Source organism: Trichogramma pretiosum, unplaced genomic scaffold (assembly GCF_000599845.2).
Source record: "Trichogramma pretiosum strain Unisexual culture from Peru unplaced genomic scaffold, Tpre_2.0 scaffold116, whole genome shotgun sequence".
NCBI classification, from domain to species: Eukaryota; Metazoa; Arthropoda; class Insecta; order Hymenoptera; family Trichogrammatidae; genus Trichogramma; species Trichogramma pretiosum.
The window spans coordinates 14,311-35,551 of NW_019641661.1; the positions used below are offsets into that span (position 1 = coordinate 14,311).

Here is a 21,241-nt window from a genome sequence, read left to right on the forward strand (position 1 = left end):
TATGAGTTTAACTCTGTTAACAGTTTGTATATCTATTCAAAATAAAGCATTAATGAATGATTTTTAGACTATAATATTTTTATTTCGAAAAATTTTTTCGAAATAAATAGGTTCGAATTAAGGGCTCAAAGGGGGCTTAAATAATTATATATTTCTATTTATAGTATTAAGCTGAAAAAGTGAAAAAAAAATTTTTTTCAGAAAAGAGGCATAAGAGCCTTTTCCAATACCCCATTTGAAAGTACTTTGTCCAGTTAAATACTTACAAACACTTAAATTAACTTGTATCAGCCTATGACCCTTCAGCGAAGAGCATTGAGGATATTTTAACTGTTTGTCGTAAGATTCTAAGTGATGGCTTGACACGACTAAGTTCTATGTCATTTCATTTTCTTCGATGGATCATTATCCATCAACGCAACCTCAAGCTAAGAATAAGATCAACTTTGACTACTTCCACATACAATTTAATAGAATATTTTATTAAAATTTATCAAAAATAATTATTCATGAATAAAATAATTTATTAAATTTATGTGGAAATAGTCAAAGTTGATCTTATGCTTAGCTTGAGGTTGTGTTGATGGATAATCCATCGAAGAAAATGTTTCTACCCCTTCTTCAACTTTTCTTCCATACCTTATCACTACCTCAATATACTTGTCACTCAATCTTAGTTTTCCTAGAGCCTCTCTTCTCTCCTTATCCAAGCCTTCTTCTCTTTGCTGCTTCTTCCCATACCTGCTTTACAAGTCTTTCTTCCTCGGCCATGGCGCGCAACCTCTTAAAATTTATCGCTCTTTTTGTCCATTCTCTCTGCATTTTTATCCTTCCTGTTTCCCTTACTATTATATGTCTTGGCGTACAGAAATCCAGTCCAAGTATCCATCTTATGTATCTTCATTCTCCTAGGCCCCAACTACATTTTGCCGCCAAAATACCTTTCTTCAGTATTTTTCAATATGACTGTTTTTTTCCTTCAGCATTTAAAATCATACCTAAGTATCCAAGTACCCTTGATTCCACGGCCATTTTTCAAGCTTTTGGTTGCTATTCTTGTTAAATACTAACACCTTTGTTTTTTCCACACTCACAATTAGTTGTCTTTCCTTGAAGAATTTTACTTCGCTCTGCAGTATATCTTCCATTGCCTCCTTGTTTTTTGCTAGCAGTACCACGTCGTCCGCATAAACTAATGACCATATCCTATTATTACCGATCTTTACTCCTCCTACATTCCTTTCCTTGAATTTTTCCTCCATTTCAGCTCGTTATAAACAAAACAATATCGGGCTCAGAATACATCCCTGCCTCACCCCTTTTACTGTCCAAAACTCTTCAGATACCTCGTTCCCCCACCATACTTTTCCTTTAGTTTCTTCGTACAATTGTTTCATCCTTTCAATGAAGTATTTACTGATCCCCACTCTTCTCAAAAATTCCCACAGTTTCCTCCTATTCACCGCTTTCTTCCACCTATCGAACGCTTTCTTCAAATCTATAAATGTTGCATATACCTTATCCTTATCCTTTTTAGCTTTCTGCATTAAATACTTCATCGCAGACAGATTGTCCATCGTAGATCTTCCTTTCCTGAATCCTGCCTGGCCTTCTGGTAAAATCTTCTAGCTTTCTATTTCCTTTATTAACCTTCCTCTTATAATTTCTGTATATATCTTGTATGCCGTCAGTAACAGTGAAATTCCTCTATAATTACCTGGGTTTTTCGGATCCCCTTTTTTGTACAGTGGCACAATTATCGCTGTTTTCCAATCCTCCGGAATTTCTTCTCCTTCCCATATCCTATCTAGTATACTCTTCAAGCTCTGGCTCAGCTTCGTCACCATACACCACGCCTCATTTTGAATACCATCAATTCCCGGTGCTTTTCTTTTCTTTAACTTCTCTATTATTTTCTTAAATTCCTCCTCTCCTATTTTTTCACCTTCATTCTGGACCTTCTTTCTTCTTTTCCCTTTTTGGCAATCCTCAGAGCCTTCCAGTAATTTCATAAAACTTCTCTTCCATTCTCTGCTCTCTATGTTGCATTCAATCTTCTCTCTTCTTTTGCTTCTCCCTAAGAACTTCTATATCTGCTCCTCATTTTTCAAGCTCCTAAGCACTGCTTCTTCTTTTTCCTTGAAATTCCTTTCCTTCTCAATGCACAGCCTCTTCTATTTTCCTTTTTGTTCTGCGTAAGCTTCTTTACTTCCTGTACAATCTCTCCAATTTATTTACAACTGTTTGAGAATTATTTAAACAAATATTGAAAAAGGATGGGTGCATGATTAGGTCTAAACAAAAAGTAACACTGCATTGATGACATAAAATTTCTTTTCACTATTTTCTTTATTTTCACTCAACACCATTAATTAAATTAAAAAACTGAGTCTATATTTCAAAAGTTAATAACAATAGCAGTAAAGTTGTGTACACTAATAATAATTTTAATGCACAATGAGTCTTCAGTTATGTGAGTAGTAACATGAGCAATCGACTTGAAGCGAGATTACATTAATTCACACTTCCTTTCTGTGAGCTGTTGCACTTGAGACGTGCAGCACTTCTCCTGAGCTCACAGCGAGCTGAACTTGACTTATGAGCGACCGGAGCAACAACGAAGAGGTTAAACTAATCCTCTCGTTGCATGTGCGAGCAGCCGGATGAGTTGACCAAGATCACGTGAGATTGCACATGGCAACGTGTAACCTCACTTTCTCCTGTCGTGTGCTCGTGCGACTGAGAAGCTCCAAAATAATCCCGAGAGTTGCGTAGATGATAAAAAGATCCCACCAGGCCTGTAGTAGACATTATTGGTCTTCATTTGCGGCCTGGATGGTGTCTTTACCTGGTCGCAATCGATGAGTTGACTCCGATTCGCAGACGAGATGATGAGTTGAGCCTTGATGAGTGTGCCGATGATAGAAGCTTGACGAGTCCTGGTCGAACTGCTTGGCGCTTGTCGAACGAATTGGAGCTTGTCAAGTTGGTGAGAAGTCTTAGAAGATGATGATGATGCTCGAAGTAGCTTGATGACGTCGGGATTTTTCACGCTTGAAATAATCGTCGCACGAGACACACACGAGATGTGGATTCGCCGAGTGCAGAGACGAGAAGACCGGGTACGCGAGCAATGCGCAGTTAGCAGAGATGCCGTCGGCACGTGCCGCGGCGCGACGCCATATCTCGCTTCACAGTGAGAGTTACGCGCACGTCTGCACACACGTGAACGTGTGTGAGTACAGGCGTGCGTGTGTTCTGCCTTGTTCGAATATTCTCGAACAACAACCTCCTGGCCTTCCTTTTCTCTCTTCCACACTCTCTGTCCCACCACTTTTCCTGTCCTAAATTCTACTATCTGATTTTAACTTCTTTTCTCACCACCGCTTTATCTGCATGCTATTTCCTTTAATTCCTTCCAGTTATCCTCTATTGACCCCGTCATCCATCCACCACTTCCTCTTTGACTCAATTCTTCATCTATATTCACCTGGAACCTGATGATATCCTCTTCTGTCCATGATGACACGACCTTCTTCTCTTCTTTTCCTTCTATTTTCTTTTTCTCACACCTTTTTTCACTACCAACAACAACTTCAAGCGGCTGATGATCAGACTCTATCCTATCTCCTATTACAAAATCCTCTACCTCCAGCCATGCTTCTTCATTCACTATTGCATAGTCAATTACTGATGATCCTCTGCTTTCTATGTATGTATATTCTCCTTCTTCATCTCTTCCTGCGATGCCATTCAGAATATTCCATCCTTTCCTTACTAGGATTTCCACCATAAACTTTCCATCATTGTTTTCTTTTTGTCTTTGCTTTTCCTTTTCTTGCCCTTGACTTCGCTAAAACCACTGTTCTCTCCTTCACCTATTCTTATATTAAAATCTCTTCCAATAATCACTTTGCCATTTACTACATCCTCTTGTCTTTCAAAAAATTCCAATACCTTTCTCAAATTACCTTGATTATACACAGCGTACACCTGCCATCCTTCACTTATTGTCATCTTGATTACTCCTTCACTAACTTCTTTTACTATACAATCCTTTCTTTCTGTCCACTCTTTCCTTATGCCTATCAGTATACCTCCTTTCGCCCTGCCTCTCTTTTTCTCTCTTCTTGCTGAGAAGCTCCACCACCTGTATTCGCTGTTTAAATTCCTATTCCACGTCCTCCATACCTTCTCTTCCATCCAAGTTTCAACCAAGCAAATCAAGTCAAATCCGTAGACGTACTTCCATAACTCCATATCTTTGTTCAATATGCCAGCTACATTCCACCACATCAGCTTCCTGCCTGCCACCTCTGCTATCTCCTCCTTTCTACCTCCATCATCTTTTTCTATTTCCTTCCTTTTCTCTCCATTGACGTCTCCTTCAGTCCTTTACTTAGTCTTCTTTTTCTGGGCCTCCTTGCCTTCTTTACCATCTGCCGTACTAGCTAGCCTCTTCTCTACTTTATCTTGCATGCTTTCCCATCTTGACCATTTACTATCCACATACACTTTACCTAGACCAATCTTGACTTCTTTTCCTTTCTCTCTTTGATCTCTGGCCCATTTCACTATTCTTTCCTGTGCTCTTCTCTCTTCAAATGATAAGTCATTTTCTATGAAGATCCTAGTTCCCACTAATTTTGCCTTATTTCTCATAATTTTCTCTTTCTGTTCAATACTTGCACACTTCCCTACAATTACCAGACCACTTTTCTACACTGCTTCCAATTTAGCGTCCATTCCTATTTTCTCTTGCAGAAACTTCTCTGTCTCCTCCTTCACAGTTTCATTTTTCACTCCAAGTCCCTTGATCACTATATTCAGTCTACGTTTCTCTCTTTCTTTCTCGCTCACTAACTTTTTCATCTGTACTACCTCTTTTTGAATCAGACTAACACCACTAATGCCACTTATTCCACTCCTACCGCTCTTCATACTAAATTTTGACTTCCATGAGCTTGCGTTACTCTTCACACTTGCAGTCTCACTCTCAGCACCCTCCTCGTTTTTTCCATTCATCAAGTCCAACACCATTATCTTCCTCATAAAGTTCTAACTTCTTTTCCCAACTCACTGCTTTAAGTTCTAGACCCTCCACCTTAAGCACTAACTTGTCCACTTTTTCCTTCAACACTGCATTTTTTCCTACTAACTCTTCTCTCAGCACCTCCTCTTCTTTCTTCTTCTCCAACAGATATTCCACCTGCTCCCTCATTTCCATCATCTTCGCGAACATCAAATCCACTTGCGCCTGGCTTACACTTCCTGACTTGTCCTCTGACCAATCCGTATTCTCCACCACCACTTTTCCATTCCCCTTTTCAGTCTTCTTTTCTTGATTTACACCACCACCGTCGATGCCGCCTTTTTCTTTCCTCTCGCTGTTACTCAATATCCCATCCTTTGTTTGCCCCAGTGTCACATTCTTTTTCTTCAGGCTCTCTACAATTGTTGTTTGTTTCGACCCATTATTTTTCAATACCTCGTTTCCTAAACCACGGCTTCTCGTTAATACTTTTTCCTCGCCTCCTCTCATTACCTTTTCTTACTTCTTGTCTATAGCTAATAGCTTTCTCTCCAACTCCCGCCTTTGAACACTAACCTCACTTTTTCGCCTATTCACTCATGTTCCTTTTTCTTCTTCTCCTTTACCTCTCTCTCAGAAATGTCTTTCTTATCTTTCTTATCTTTCTTACTCTTTCCAAATCACCTCCGCGTCTATCTTAGCTTTCTTTTCCTCAGACAATCTTGGAAATTTCGTGTAAATCTCACTGCGTTTACAGAGCTGCGTTACATACGTGTTGCTCGTTTGTCAGCGCCACGCAAAGTCCACATGAATCCTATAGAACTCCTGTAGGAATTTCGCAGGATCCTACTTGAAGTTTTTTCAAGGGTATTGCGAAGTGTATGGTAAAAATTTTTAAATCAAAATGAAGGAACGAGATCGAGCATTAACACAGGCTCCTATGGGAACTGTGTAATAAATGAATGTTTAAAAATCAATGAGAAATTTTTGCAGGTATCTGATAATAATCATCTTTATTTAAATAATTTCTTGTAAAAAAATTTTTGGCAAAAAACTTCTGTTCCTTCACTTGGAATCGGTTAATTAAGATGTTTTGACTTTATATTATTTAAGTTAAATTCGGCTGCTATGACTCTCCATAACCTCACTTTAGACTACAATTTTTTTACAAGAGCTCATTTAAATAAAGATGATCTTGACCACTTCAGATACCTGAAAAAATTTCTCATTGATTTTTAAACATTTATTTAGTACTCGGCCCCCATAAGAGCCTGTGCTAATGTCCTATCTCCTTCCACCATCTTGACATGAAAATGTCTACCACACATTTCCCAATATCAATGCTCGAATTTATAAGTATTAGATGTCTTTTATAATTTGTACGTTAGTTTTAATATTGTAACTGACATCGAGAGTTTCGCGCGTAAACTCGTGTATATAAACACTTCGTTCGAGACACGATCGGTCGCGGTAGTGACAGCCTTGTATCGCGTAACGAGCGTGTCGGATTATATACATTATTATTTATTCTATTAAGGGGGAGGTAGGGTCTTGACTAAAAAAAAAATTTTTTTTTTTTTTTTTGAACCTACAGTAAATCTAATTAATCTATAAATCATACACATAATTAATAGTCATTTGAAGAATATTCAGTTAAGGTAGTTCTAGTTAGTTGGGATTTGATGAACAGAATTCGATGAAACTTACAGGGATAATAGTTAGAGATAGTATTAAAACCGTGTCAACATTTCAGGACTCGAGGGTACCTAAGAGCTGAGATATTTGAATGTATATTTTCAGCTATTTAGCATTAACTCTTATGAGAAAATGCCTTAAATCACTTATAACTTTGAAACTGATGAATGATGACGAACAGATATTGATGAAACTTTGCATACACATAAATAATTTTATCAAAAACAATAATCCGTTGGAAAACCAATCAAAGGGTACCTGTGACGGGAGCGATAAATAAATTAAGTACAAAATTCGTGATTTTCGGTGTACGGGGAGAGTTGTTGGCAACGTCGCAAATATTTCGAGGTTACGCGGCAGACGGCATTTAAATGGTCGTTCGACTATATATATAGTCAAGTCAAATCTTATAGTCTTTCTTATACCAGTAAAATTGATGTTGTATTATAAAATGAGAGGAAAATAAGTATGTAAAGGAAATTATTCCTTTCATGTGTGTGAGTGTGTATGGTAGGAGAAGGGGATCTGTCTCTTAACTCATGAATTTTTATTTAAGAGTAATTGTAAAAAACAACATATTTTATTTTATAAAATTAATAAGACATAAACAGTTGACTTAGTTTTGATATAACATAATATCACATTCTTATTAATAAAAAATTCAATAAATTAATATTTGGTTTTTAAATATTCATACAGCTTAGCGATAACTTTTTTATTTTTTGTTACACGAAAATTGTTATTCTCATCTCGTCCAAAAAAACGTTATAGTCCATCACAGCCGTCTTGCTTATATGCGTCAATAATCATACTCATGTCAATATCAGCCTCAACAATTTTTTTTCTAATGCCCGTCGTCGTACAATTTTTTGGCGATTGTAATTCAATCAAAGCTGACGTATTTTTTTCGAATGATAATACTTTTTTTCTTGCAACATCCCATTGCAAAGAAGACTGGATTATTTCATCGTGACTGATATTCAATATAGAAATAATTTTATCCAGCATACAAACATCTCCTAGAGCATCGGGGGCTTCAAACCCCTCGATTTTGAAGCGTTGCGCGAAATTCTCCAATTTACATTCTTTTTCATGATGTTTGTAAGTAGTCCAGTGCACTGGTGAAATATTCAATGACGTTAAAACCGTGTTTAGGTGAGAATTGCCCATGCCTGCATTCAAAACGCCTGTGAAAACATTCAGATCATAATATTATTAATAAAAAGTATTGCAATACACGATCATAGCATGTACAATATTCTTTTGAATTCAAAAACGATAATGTAAGTAGAATGTTATCAATATGTGGGAAATAATATAAATATATACATACCAATTACAGCTTTTGTGTTGCTGTCAAAATGTTTATATCGCGTTGAGTTCACATTGTGCTGCTTGTCAGTAATAACTTCACACACTTTTTTACAAGAGCGACAGGTAATGTGTAACTTCGAAGCCAATCCCATTTGATTCTCTTCAATAACATCCAATAGTGATAAAATGTTCTGACATTCGTCACAAATTAGCTGATTTGCGAGTGTCTGTAGATGAACGATTCGCCGGCCTTCAAAATCGAGGTTAGGTGTCTGCTTTCTTGAGACGTGCACGCTTGGAGCGATTGCGCCTGCTTCTTCTTGTTTTTTACGTGACAAATACACGCCTCGAATATTTCTGCCTGCTTCCTGCTGTTTTCTACGTGTCATATATACTTTTTCCGGAACCTTTTTACCTTTCCAAAAGTATTTTTCTTTGATTTTGGGCATGTCGTATGGGATCAACAATACTTATTATAACGGCGCATCCGCGCGGGCGACGTACGCCTCGCTTATCGCTCGGAGATGCGCCGCAATTTTGGCTTTTGCGTCTCGGTGTGCTCGTCGGCTTTACCGCACGTGCGGAGCGCCAGACGACCGCGAAGTCGTCGCCGACGAGCGCCACAAATACACTCTCCTACTCGACTACCTGGCCGGCTAGCCCCGGTACCCCGCGACTCGCTCAGGGTTCCGCGGATCCGATGCAGCGCTAGGTCTGCTCGTTCGCGCCGATATATCGCGCCTACCTCCGCGTCCCGATATCTCTCGCGCCTAAATCCGGACGATATTACTCGCGTTCGCGAGGCCAAGAGGCCGGTCGTGCCGAAGCACGGGTCGCCTGAGGGCCTTGAGGCCGCGTCGCGCCGAACCCAGACGACGAGGTCAATCACCACGTCCTCTCTAACACCCACACACTCACTCACGCTCACACTTGCACGTGCAAGTGCTCGCAGACCCACACACCCGACGAGGCTGTTTGCTGGCACACCTATGCGCCACGCAAACACACACGTATCACAACGGTGATGTGGTCTGCACTCAACTCGCACACACAACCACACGAGCAAATTCTACTCACCAAATTGCTCTACTTCTCTCACACGAAATCGCACGAGGAGAGCTATTATCGTAACTGTACGATTCGACTGTCTCTCGCAGACTCGTCTCGCGACACGCATCGCGGCTTCGCGTGTGGCCGCTTGCGCTTCCCCCTCTTCGCGACCCACTCGCGAGTCGCTCCTTCGGCCCGCAGACCCACCGAGCTCAAGCGAGAGCCTTGCTCCGAATGTGTGCTCGACTCTGTGTTGACTCGGCGCGTCACAGCAGGCCGCTGTACGACTACAACGTCACATTATATACGTTCAGTCTTGGCTATACACGTGAACACATTAGTACAGCGTTGCCAGATCTGTTGCGGACCGAGCCGCGTGAACTGAGCTGCGTGTTCATTTAGTTCGAAGCTAATTTCATACGTGTAGATCCACCTTAAATTTTCAGCCCAACATACTGAAAAATAAGCTGGCTACAGCCAATTTTCACATGCAACGTAAAAAAATTCCAGTGGACACCATCACTCAAAATCTACTCGACCGATCCACTTCATATTTTGTACACTATTTAAGTAGATAATATATGAGGTAATGACGTCGGGATAATTTAACTTTTTGCATTTGTAAATGCTTTTTACAAACAAGTACGATGAATTTTTTCCTTTATTTTGTCAAAAAAGTCATTTTTTTACTTCAAATTGATGCCAAAAACGAAAAAATCATTTTAAACGAAATACATGTATCTCGACGTCATTACCTCATAATTTATGTAGATAAATAGTGAAAAAAATTTGGAAAGAATCGGTCGAGTAGATTTTCAGTTACAGTGTCCACCACAATCGATCTTTTTTTTCAGTTTTGCGAGAAAATTTGCTGTAGTTAGTTCGAAAGCCATCAAACAAAACCCTACCCCCCCCCCCCCCCCCCNCCCCCCCCCCCCCCCTTAAAGTAAAAGCTACATTTTCAATTAAGTTTATAAGTTGGGTTTCACTGTAAGATCGGCGAAAGAGATCATTCATTGAAATGCTACATTCTACCCTTCTCGACGACTAACTAAACTATTAATTTAACATCAGAAGTGGGATCTCTCAAGCAATCATCCAGAGAAGAGTGTATGTTTGGCTTTTCGAGAGTAAGAAAACGAAAAGAATGAGCCAAGGCGATGGATATGGTTCCAAGGAAGCAATTTTCGATACGTTCCAGAAAGGATTGGGGAGTTAAAACGCCAATTGGCGGTCAACGCAGCAGTTTCAACGACTGAGCTCATTAAATGAATCAATGAGTCGAGGAAGAAGCTCGTAACCTAGAATTGGAGCTATCCCCAAGCGTCCTGAGTCGCACTCAAGAAGCGATATGAGCATCGACCGGAGCTTGCCGGAGCAATTGGGTCGGCACCGTACAGTTGGCCTACCTACACTGCCCTTGGAGTCGACGAGTGAAGACTCAAGCAATCTCGAAGCCCTCCTCGCCACGATGATCGAGGAGAATCGGTGTCGAGACGAGCAACGCGATGCAAGGATGGAACGGGTCCTTTTACAGTTAAGCGAAACCGTAACGGCCACTGAAGCCGGCAGAGCAGCAGCGCCCGTCTCAGCGGCGTAAAACTTTCAAGTGATGTCCGACTTAACGAAAAATATTTAGAGTTTCACCGGAAACGAGTCGGCAGCAGAGGCTTGTGAATAGCTCGAGAACTTTCAGAGCATGTGCACGCTCGACCATTGGCCCGAGGAATTTGCCCTTGAGACTGCGCGCATACACCTGATCCAGGGAGAGCGAGATTGGTTCCTGGCCCGTAGACGCATCCTGGATACCTGGAAATTTCAAAAAAAGTTTTGAATTACTTATGTGCGCCAGGATACTACGGTCTACCGGTGGAAATGTCCGAGCGCATTCAACGTAGGTATGAACCGATTCAACAGTACTTCCACAATAAGCGATTAAGCACAGATGAAATAAAAGAATAAGTTCTAGTGGATCTTTGGTCCAAGGATTTGTTCAACGCCATGTCGGCAAGAACGCACCTTGATGTAGACGCGCTACTACACGATATGCTCGACCTTGGCTTATAGCCTCGGCTTCGCCTCGGATGATAAATTACACGTGCTCTGAGACTTTCCAGTTTTTCACTCCCTAGGTGCAAAATATACTGTTTCGTACTTTTTTCGCGTAACTTTTTCTGTTCTTCTGTCTTGTTCTCCAGACATTTATTTCCTTCATCATGTCAAAAGAAGACAAGACTAAGCCTTACAATGATTCAATCTTTACTGAGGATGGTGATCCCACAGAGAACGAGTTGAAGCTTTTAAAAGCCAACAAACGATTTCAAGGCAGGAATGCTGCACTTGAGATCCAATTAGAAGAACTGCACACTAGAGTGGATCGAAAAACACACGTTTTCGAAAATCGCTTTGTAATAGTGTACAAAGCTATTCTTTTGACATAAAATGAAAGTAAGCGAAAGCTGATAACTGTCAATTGAGTATTTCCATTCTAACCAGCGAAAATTTGGTGTTTTTTGACCCTTTTTCGCAATTCTCCGTCTCTTTACCGCACTTAGCGCAAATATACTAATGATCGCCTTCCTAATTTTTACCTATTCGAAGGGATAAAAAATATGTTAAAAAACCCGAGTATATGTGTCTTGAGTCCAAATTTTGCTCTAGCTATTCCCCCGGGCGTATCTTAGGCCATTTTTTCACGAATTTTCCTTTATTTTGCTCTTGTCTTTAATTAGCTGCCAGCAAGTCATTTTTTGACTAAATTGGATTCGGGCGCCACGAAACTCTTCGTTTTAAGAGTATTTTTCGAGAGGTTCACACGGCGAGCGCCTAAGATGGTCTCAAAAAATTCTGCACGAGATAGCAGTAGGCCATTTTTTAAGCTCATTTTATGCCTAAACGACGCTTTTTATCATATATTGTGAATTTAATATAAATTAATCAAAACCTTTTTTTCAACTAATAAACTTTGGTATTGAAATTTATTTAAATTAAAATAGATACAAATTTATAACCTTTGACAATTTCATTTTTTTTGTAACGATTGCATACAATTTATAATTTTTCCAAATAAAAAAAATGTAAAATTAATCAACGATTTTTTTTAAATAAATGTGTGCATGGGGGGCTGCGGGCTACATGCGACTGCAAAGTATATGTGTGTATGTGTGTGTGTGTGTGTGTTTTTTTTTTTTTTTTTTTTTTTTTTTTTTTTTTTTTTTTTTTTTTTTTTTTTTTTTTTTTTTTTTTTTTTTTTTTTTTTTTTTTTTTTTTTTTTTTTTTTTTTTTTTTTTTTTTTTTTTTTTTTTTTTTTTTTTTTTTTTTTTTTTTTTTTTTTTTTTTTTTTTTTTTTTTTTTTTTTTTTTTTTTTTTTTTTTTTTTTTTTTTTTTTTTTTTTTTTTTTTTTTTTTTTTTTTTTTTTTTTTTTTTTTTTTTTTTTTTTTTTTTTTTTTTTTTTTTTTTTTTTTTTTTTTTTTTTTTTTTTTTTTTTTTTTTTTTTTTTTTTTTTTTTTTTTTTTTTTTTTTTTTTTTTTTTTTTTTTTTTTTTTTTTTTTTTTTTTTTTTTTTTTTTTTTTTTTTTTTTTTTTTTTTTTTTTTTTTTTTTTTTTTTTTTTTTTTTTTTTTTTTTTTTTTTTTTTTTTTTTTTTTTTTTTTTTTTTTTTTTTTTTTTTTTTTTTTTTTTTTTTTTTTTTTTTTTTTTTTTTTTTTTTTTTTTTTTTTTTTTTTTTTTTTTTTTTTTTTTTTTTTTTTTTTTTTTTTTTTTTTTTTTTTTTTTTTTTTTTTTTTTTTTTTTTTTTTTTTTTTTTTTTTTTTTTTTTTTTTTTTTTTTTTTTTTTTTTTTTTTTTTTTTTTTTTTTTTTTTTTTTTTTTTTTTTTTTTTTTTTTTTTTTTTTTTTTTTTTTTTTTTTTTTTTTTTTTTTTTTTTTTTTTTTTTTTTTTTTTTTTTTTTTTTTTTTTTTTTTTTTTTTTTTTTTTTTTTTTTTTTTTTTTTTTTTTTTTTTTTTTTTTTTTTTTTTTTTTTTTTTTTTTTTTTTTTTTTTTTTTTTTTTTTTTTTTTTTTTTTTTTTTTTTTTTTTTTTTTTTTTTTTTTTTTTTTTTTTTTTTTTTTTTTTTTTTTTTTTTTTTTTTTTTTTTTTTTTTTTTTTTTTTTTTTTTTTTTTTTTTTTTTTTTTTTTTTTTTNAAGCGTCGTTTAGGCATAAAATGAGCTTAAAAAATGGCCTACTGCTATCTCGTGCAGAATTTTTTGAGACCATCTTAGGCGCTCGCCGTGTGAACCTCTCGAAAAATACTCTTAAAACGAAGAGTTTCGTGGCGCCCGAATCCAATTTAGTCAAAAAATGACTTGCTGGCAGCTAATTAAAGACAAGAGCAAAATAAAGGAAAATTCGTGAAAAAATGGCCTAAGATACGCCCGGGGGAATAGCTAGAGCAAAATTTGGACTCAAGACACATATACTCGGGTTTTTTAACATATTTTTTATCCCTTCGAATAGGTAAAAATTAGGAAGGCGATCATTAGTATATTTGCGCTAAGTGCGGTAAAGAGACGGAGAATTGCGAAAAAGGGTCAAAAAACACCAAATTTTCGCTGGTTAGAATGGAAATACTCAATTGACAGTTATCAGCTTTCGCTTACTTTCATTTTATGTCAAAAGAATAGCTTTGTACACTATTACAAAGCGATTTTCGAAAACGTGTGTTTTTCGATCCACTCTACTGCACACCTCACATGCAATTCTGTTATCTCAAATGGGCACCTCGAGTCAACCCATGACACAGTCCTTGGCCTTAACTACAGCCAACTCGAGTTCTACCTCGCAGGCCAGTCTAGTACACTCTACCCTCTTGGCAACCTGGCACTTCTCAGGCTAATTTAGCTCACTCGTTCAATCACACACTGAACCTTGATGTAAAACCTTTTTGTTTCAACTCAAATTCAACTCACACATCTCAGATCAACATAGGTTCCATCTCCAACGGCGTCAGCTTACACTCTGCATATCTTGGCAGTGCTTGGCCTCGTTTCACAGCTCCTACTGTGTTTCATCCACATGTTACCCCTCCAACTGTCACTTCCCACTCTCCACGCACCTGCTACTCAGGTTGCTCAGGCCCTCACCTACAGCAACAACTCCTAGCCTCAGTCTCACTCAGTTATGCGAAGTCTCACTCAGACTTCGCATAATGAAGCACCTTACACTCAGGCTGCTTTTACTGATGCGGCATACAGGGGCAGGTATGTGACAGTTCCTCCCTTTTTTCAACATGATCAAGCATTGTGCTTCATGCTCTTCGGAAGTGAACTTCACTTGCTCAACATCGTGGATTACTACACAAAGCACTGCGCTCTGCTCAAGACGCTGACACCTGCCATATGCAAATCAATCTCACCAATCATTCGTTCTCTTCCTCTTGGCAGCAAATATGGGACATTAAAAGACCATCTAATAAAAAAATTCTCTCAGTCGATTCAAGAGAAAATAAAGCAACTCTTTCGTGAGTACTCTTGCTGATAAAAATCGTTTTTGCTGATAAAATTCATTTAGTTATTCACAGAGATGCAAGCTCTAGCTCAAGGACACGTACCAGACGAAATCTTGTGGCTGCTTTGGTCCAGAGCTCTCCCGAATGAAGTTGCTGTCCAGCTTGATGAGGCCATCACTAGCTCTAATGCACAACAAGCCATCGCCAAGGCTGACCGGTTGCATCAACGTCTCAAACCTTTAGGCTACACACAAATTGCTTCCATATCATCTGAGATAAGCGCCCTTTTTTCATCACTCGCATTTCAGAGAAGGTGATTTGTGCAATCTTAGTTAAAACTGACTCGAGAAAATCTCGTCCTGCTGAAAAGAAAGAGAAAACTGAACGTTCTCAATCACAGCCGAGAATTAACTTTTGGACCACATAAAGATCTCTGCTACTACCATTTCAGGTACAAAGAGAAGGCCAAAAATTGCTTAGTCACACCTTGTGCTTCTCCTAAATATGAAAAGGAATGGGGTGAGTCGAGGAAGTTAAACTAACTTATTGCTCTTCTCGCTGATACTTCACGCTGCCAATGGCACAGCCATCTCTACTTTTGGTTCTCGCCTCAACTCACTGAATTTTGGTTTTTGCGGTGAACTCACTTGGGATTTTGTTATAGCTGACGTACCGTACTCTATCTTAGGAACAGATGCGCTAGTTCACTTTGACTTTCTTGCGGATCTCAAACGGCAAAGGTTCATTGATAATGTGACCAAACTTACAGCCAAAGGGCACTTGGCCCCAGTGACGATTACGAGCATCGTCTTTTCCAGGTTCTCGCGCTTCGGGAGTCTATCACTCACTTAAAACCACGGGAGATCCAATCACGCAGCGCGGACGGCGTGTCACGCCAGGAAAGCTTAAAGCTGTAAGGCAACAGTTCTCAAAGTGATGCGAGAAGGACACGTGTATGGCATTGGACAGCCCCTGGGCTTCCCCAATACACATTGTTCCTAAAAAAATACCTGGCGAATTCAGAGTTTGTGGTGACTACAGAAAATTAAACGCAGTTACGCTCGCGAACAAATATCCAGTGTCAAACATGCACGATTTTACGTCCATTCTGCTAGATAAAAGAGTCTTTTCGACACTGGATCTTTATTAAGCATTTAACCAAATTCCAAAGGCTATGGAAGACATTCCTAAGACGGCTCTTATTACGTCGATCGGGCTATTTGAGTTTCTGTTCAAGCATATTGGCTTACGAAACGCATCACAAACGTTTCTGCGCTATGTCAACGAAGCATTTGGTGATCTTGATTTTCTCTTTGTAAACATAAACAATTTTATTACATCAGTCTATCGTAGAACATCAAATTCATCTCAAAACAGCCCTAGACAGACTAGACAAATTGTTAGGCGGGAGCGTCGGATTTTAATAAAGTCCGACGACTTTTCAAACGGTTGCCCTGAACGGGTCGGAAACCGAAAGGAGTTTACACTCTGTAACTGACAAGACGGGTCACGTCGAACTTTTGACTTCCCTCAACCCACTAACGTCGATGAATTACGTAGGTTTTTAGGTCTCATAAATTTCTATAGGCCCTTCATTAGGAACGCAGCTGAGCTGCTTCTTCCTCTCCACGCTCTTATAACGGGCTCCAAGAAAAAGGATCATACCCCGATCCCCTGATCTGATGCAGCCAGTGCTACACTTTTGGCCTGTCAAAAAAAGCGCTGTGTTACGCTTGGTCCCTGGTTCCTCGACTCTGATTGTAGGCTCTGTGCTCGAGCAACAGACATAGCTCGGATGGCAACCTTTTTATTTCTTCTCAAAATTCACCACAGAAATTGTGTACGATCAGTATTATATAAGTGTATTCGAGAAGCTCTTTCCGGTTAATGAGATAATCTCTTCTAATCTAAATAAAACTCAGGCTAGTCAATCTGTCCCAAAACCTAGCTGAAGCACAAATAATTGTAGTACTCCTGCTTGTCAGCTCAAGTCAATCAAAGTGCCTAAAAAGCGAAATCAAATGAAAAAGTAAGGTTTCACAGCGACCACACTTATAGTGTTACATTTAGGTCTTGTAAAAATAAAGCTATATACTTAATAAATAAGCTTGTAAAGCTCACGTTAATGATAAAAAAACACTGCCTTACACTCTAAAGTATAACTCTAATCATGTTGAAAATACCAAACTCTGAACTGATAACTCTAAGGCAGTCGGAATCATTTTTTTTTTGTACTTAAACGCTACGAAAATTTAATTACATTTTTTACTCACTCTTAAAACAAATTATTGTTCTCTTCATCACCAAAAAAAATCCGTACTTGAAATACCAAGGCAGTTATTTTGTTATACTTAAACTCTAAGTCAGCCCAAAACTATGTGGTAAACCTAAATATGTTTTACATCTAGACTCAAAAAAGCATCCATCACTTGTGTAATGTATACGCAGACACATAGTGCTGCCACCACCCGACGAGCTCAACCGCTCAGCGGGCATTCGTCACTTGAACACATGACGTCGTGTAGTGTGCATCGGCACACAAACAGTTCCCTTCATATCTTTAATGAAGTATATTTATTATAATAGCCATACGACTACTAGGGATCCGGACAACTCACCCTTTGAAAATTCATCCTGCGACAGCTCATCCGCGACAACTCAACCACGACAATTCAACCTGGGCGACTATTCAACCACGACAATACATCCTGGGCGACTATTCATCCTCAATAAAATTATACTTTTATTTTATATCATTTTTCTCCCGTTTCCTTTGATTTCGGCATTTGTGAGTGACTATACGTGATATTGTGTGATCTCAGCTCACTCCCGAGCAGATTATATACCAGGGTGTGTATGTGAGTGTGAGTATCAACATTATATTATGTGTGATTTCAGCTCACTTCGAGCAGCTTATTTACATATGCCGCTTAGTCTTGTCCTATGTGTCTGTGTATTAACAATTATATTTACAATAAACACAGTTGCAGTGCTGGCAAAGTAATTTGGCGAAAGTAAAATGCACAAAAGCCACGAGACCATCTGGAAATTTCTAAAGTGCATTCAAGTTGAGCAGGGAATGCAAGAAAATGTAATTAGTGACCTTCAATGTGGCAAGATGCGTACAACTCGTAAAAGACGTTCACGTGAATTTGAAGACAGATTACTTACCGTCGTGTCGTCATATAATAAATCTGATGTGCTGTCATATTTAAAAAGTATATCTGTCAGCGTGTTTTTCAGTTCAAATAAAAAAAGGTGTTAGTTTTTTTGTTATTTATGATGCAATGTTTGTTCTACGTTCGACTTTTTCAATTGTTATTTTTTTTGTCGTGCTAAGATAACATAATAAATCGTGTTCTCTACTTCCACAATTTTTGTATCCAACATTTATTTATACTTATTCACAATTTTTTTTCGGGATGATTTGTCGTCCGGATGAATTGTCATAGGATGAATTGTCTTCGGGTTGAAATGTCCCGGATGAATTGTCGGGTTGATTTGTCAAAAGGTTGAATAGTCGGTAACCCCGACTACTATATTAATGAAAACAGAATTGTAGCGGAATTTCCGGAGGTGTACGTAAATAAATTGAGCTCGTATGTAAAGAAAAAATTGAGGCTAACTTTAGAACAAAACGCGGAACCAATATTTCGAAAAGCGCAACCAGTACCCTATGCGTTAAAACCGAAAGTAGAAAGGGAACCGGATAGATTGGTCAAAAATAGTGTGCTAGTGCCAGTGCAGAGCAGTAAATGGGCAAGGCCGATTGTGCCGGTGATCAAAAGAAACGGTGATATAAGAATCTGCGGTGATTTCAGAATTACAATAAATAAATATATGAAAATTGACAAATATCCTATACCGAGAATTCCGGACATACTCCATAAGTGGAAATAAAGTGCTATCAAAGTTAGACATGGCAAATGCGTATCAACAATTTCCGTTGGACGAATCGAGCGAATATATAACTATTTCGACGCATACAGGATTGTTTCGATATACGCGATTAGCATTCGGTATGGCGTTGGCACCAGGATTATTTCAAAGAGAAATGGAAAATCTATCGGCAGATATTGACGGCGTAAAAGTGTTTTTCGATGATATTTATATAGGGGGTTAAGATACGGTTGAACACGACGCGAGACTTCGTAATGTATTGGAGCGATTAAAATCAGCGGGTTTAACATTGTCGATTAATAAGTGCGAATTGAATAAAAATAAAATCACATTTGCAGGGAATGAGATTGATGAGAATGGCATTCATGTCTCAAATACGAAAATAGAAGCAATTAAACGCATAGTACGCCCAAAAAATTGTAAAGAACTTCAGGTGTTCTTAGGTATGATGAACTTTTATTCAAAGTCAATTCAAAAGTATGCGAGTATTGTGAGTCCCTTGTACGGACTACTACAAAAAAATGTGAATTGGAATTGGGATAAAAAATGTGAGGCAGCTTTTGTTAAAGCCAAAAAGAGCCTCGAGTCTCATGATATTTTGACATTTTATAACCCTGAATTACCTGTAAAATTAACATGTGATGCGTCACCGACGGGCCTGGGAGCCGTATTATCGCATGTAATGAAGGATGGATCGGAAAAACCAATACCTTAAGCGTCACGTGTTCTGACTAAGGCAGAAAAAAAAATTTATTCTAGAAACTGACCATAAATCATTGGTATTTATTTTCGAAGAAAAAAAAGGAATTCCGCAAATGGCGGCCAGTCGTGTGCAAAGATGGGCAGTATTTTCAGCGGGTTATGAATATGAAATTAAGCACATTACGGGTGAGAAAAACCAAGCGGACTGTCTATCGAGACTGTGCGATAACGAAAAGAGTGATATGGATGAAAGTAATAGCGATGATAATACGTATTTCAATTTCTTTGAAGAGAACGAAAGAGTGATTACGCTAGAAACTATTCAAAAAGAAACTGAAAATGATGAACAATTGAAAATTGTCAAAAACTACATTCAAAGCGATTGGCCAAATAAGATTGAGGAGAATTTGAAATGTTACTATACTAAGCGCGATAAATTGACAATTGAAAAATCATGCGTAATGTGGGGCCATCACATAATAATTCCAAAATCACTTAAAAACGACTTGTTGAATGAATTGCATGAAGTACATATGGGTGTAGTAAGAATGAAAATGTTGTCAAGATCGTTTATTTGGTGGTCACAGATTGACAAAGACATTGAAAATGTTACTAAATCGTGTGAATTATGTTTTATCAATGCATCTAATCCAAATCGAGCGATGTTACATCCATGAGAATGGCCAAAAAACCCGAATGAACGCATACATGCTGATTTTTTAGGGCCGGTGGAAGATTCTATGTATCTCGTGATTATTGATGCGCATTCGAAAGGGGTTGATGTAAAAGAAATGAAAAATATTAAAGCTGAGACGACGATTGAAGCGCTACGCGATTACATTTGTACTTGGGGTATACCTGTCAATTTGGTAACGGACAACGGTCCTACATTCACGTCGGAATTATTTGAAAAATTCACAAAAAACAATGGCATTGAGCAAATATTGACAGCACCCTATCATCCAGCGTCGAATGGCGCAGCGGAAAATGCTGTGAAATCGTTCAAAACTAAGTTTAAGTTACTCAGGAAAGGAGGAATGAATAAAAAAGAGGTAGTAGCCAAATATTTATTCCACTATAGATCATTGCCACATTGTACAACAGGAATGTCACCCGCAGAGTTACATATCGGGCATAAATTCCGAAATAAATGGGATTTGTTAAAAGTTAAGGTAAATAATACAGTTACTAAAAAACAAGAAAGCCAAATAAATGCTTATCATGGAAATAGAAACATAGCATTTGAAAAATCGAATTCAGTAATGGCTAAAGACTACAGAAATTATAACTGGAAGCAAAGTATTATCACCAAAAAATTAAGTCCGGTATCATACTTTGTTGTAACTCGTGACGATGATTTACAGTGGAAACGACACGTAGATCAATTAAGACCTTTTAACGTTCAAATTGATAATGATAACAATAGTCAAGCTGTAACTCCTATTAAATGTGCACTACCAGAGACTGTACCGGTTATGAATGATAAGTGTGAACAATCAAATAAAGACGCTGGTAGCGAACAGATCATAGAAGAGCCGATTGTAGCAGCGGAGAGTCATATTAATAAAAATGTCACTATGCCAGTAAGACGATCTAAACGAGTACCTAAGCCTCGGATCATGTTAAATCTATACGTTTATAATGGCTATTAATGTTTATTTAAAGAGGGAGGATTGTAATGTATACGCAGACACATAAGTGCTGCCACCACCCGACGAGCTCAACCACTCAGCGGGCATTCGTCACTTTAACGCATGACGTCGTGTAGTGTGCATCGGCACACAAACAGTTCCCTCCATATCCTTAATAAAGTATATTTATTATAATAGCCATACGATTACTTCATTTATACCGCTCTGACATAACAACTTGTTCAAAAATTTGCATCTTCTCATGATTCAAATTTTTTTTAATTCAGCCCATACCACTGTGGGGATTCTCCCCTCCTGCTTCCCTCTCCCTCCAGAGAGAGAGGGAGCAGCAGATCTTGTTGAGATATGCAGTACGACGCACGTAATAAAGACGGTGGTTTAATTTAACCCTTGTCGACTTATTCAAACCCGGAC

At 37.8% G+C, this 21,241-nt stretch overlaps 1 protein-coding gene across 1 annotated transcript; it reads left to right on the forward strand.

The window, feature by feature from the left end:
- Positions 1-19,288: 19,288 nt before the first annotated feature.
- LOC106649041 (uncharacterized protein K02A2.6-like) lies at positions 19,289-20,827 on the forward strand. The gene is made up of 2 exons (XM_014366345.1): positions 19,289-19,796; positions 19,899-20,827. Exons 1-2 carry the CDS (start codon positions 19,289-19,291, stop codon positions 20,825-20,827), a joined length of 1,437 nt encoding a protein of 478 aa, XP_014221831.1.
- The last annotated feature ends 414 nt before the right edge of the window (positions 20,828-21,241 follow it).

Coding starts and splice junctions, on each gene's coding strand:
- LOC106649041 (XM_014366345.1), top strand. CDS start 19,289: ATGGCGGCCAGTCGTGTGCAAAGATGGGCAGTATTTTCAGCGGGTTAT. Junction 19,797..19,898: donor TGAAAATGTTACTAAATCGT/GTGAATTATGTT, acceptor CTGATTTTTTAG/GGCCGGTGGAAGATTCTATG.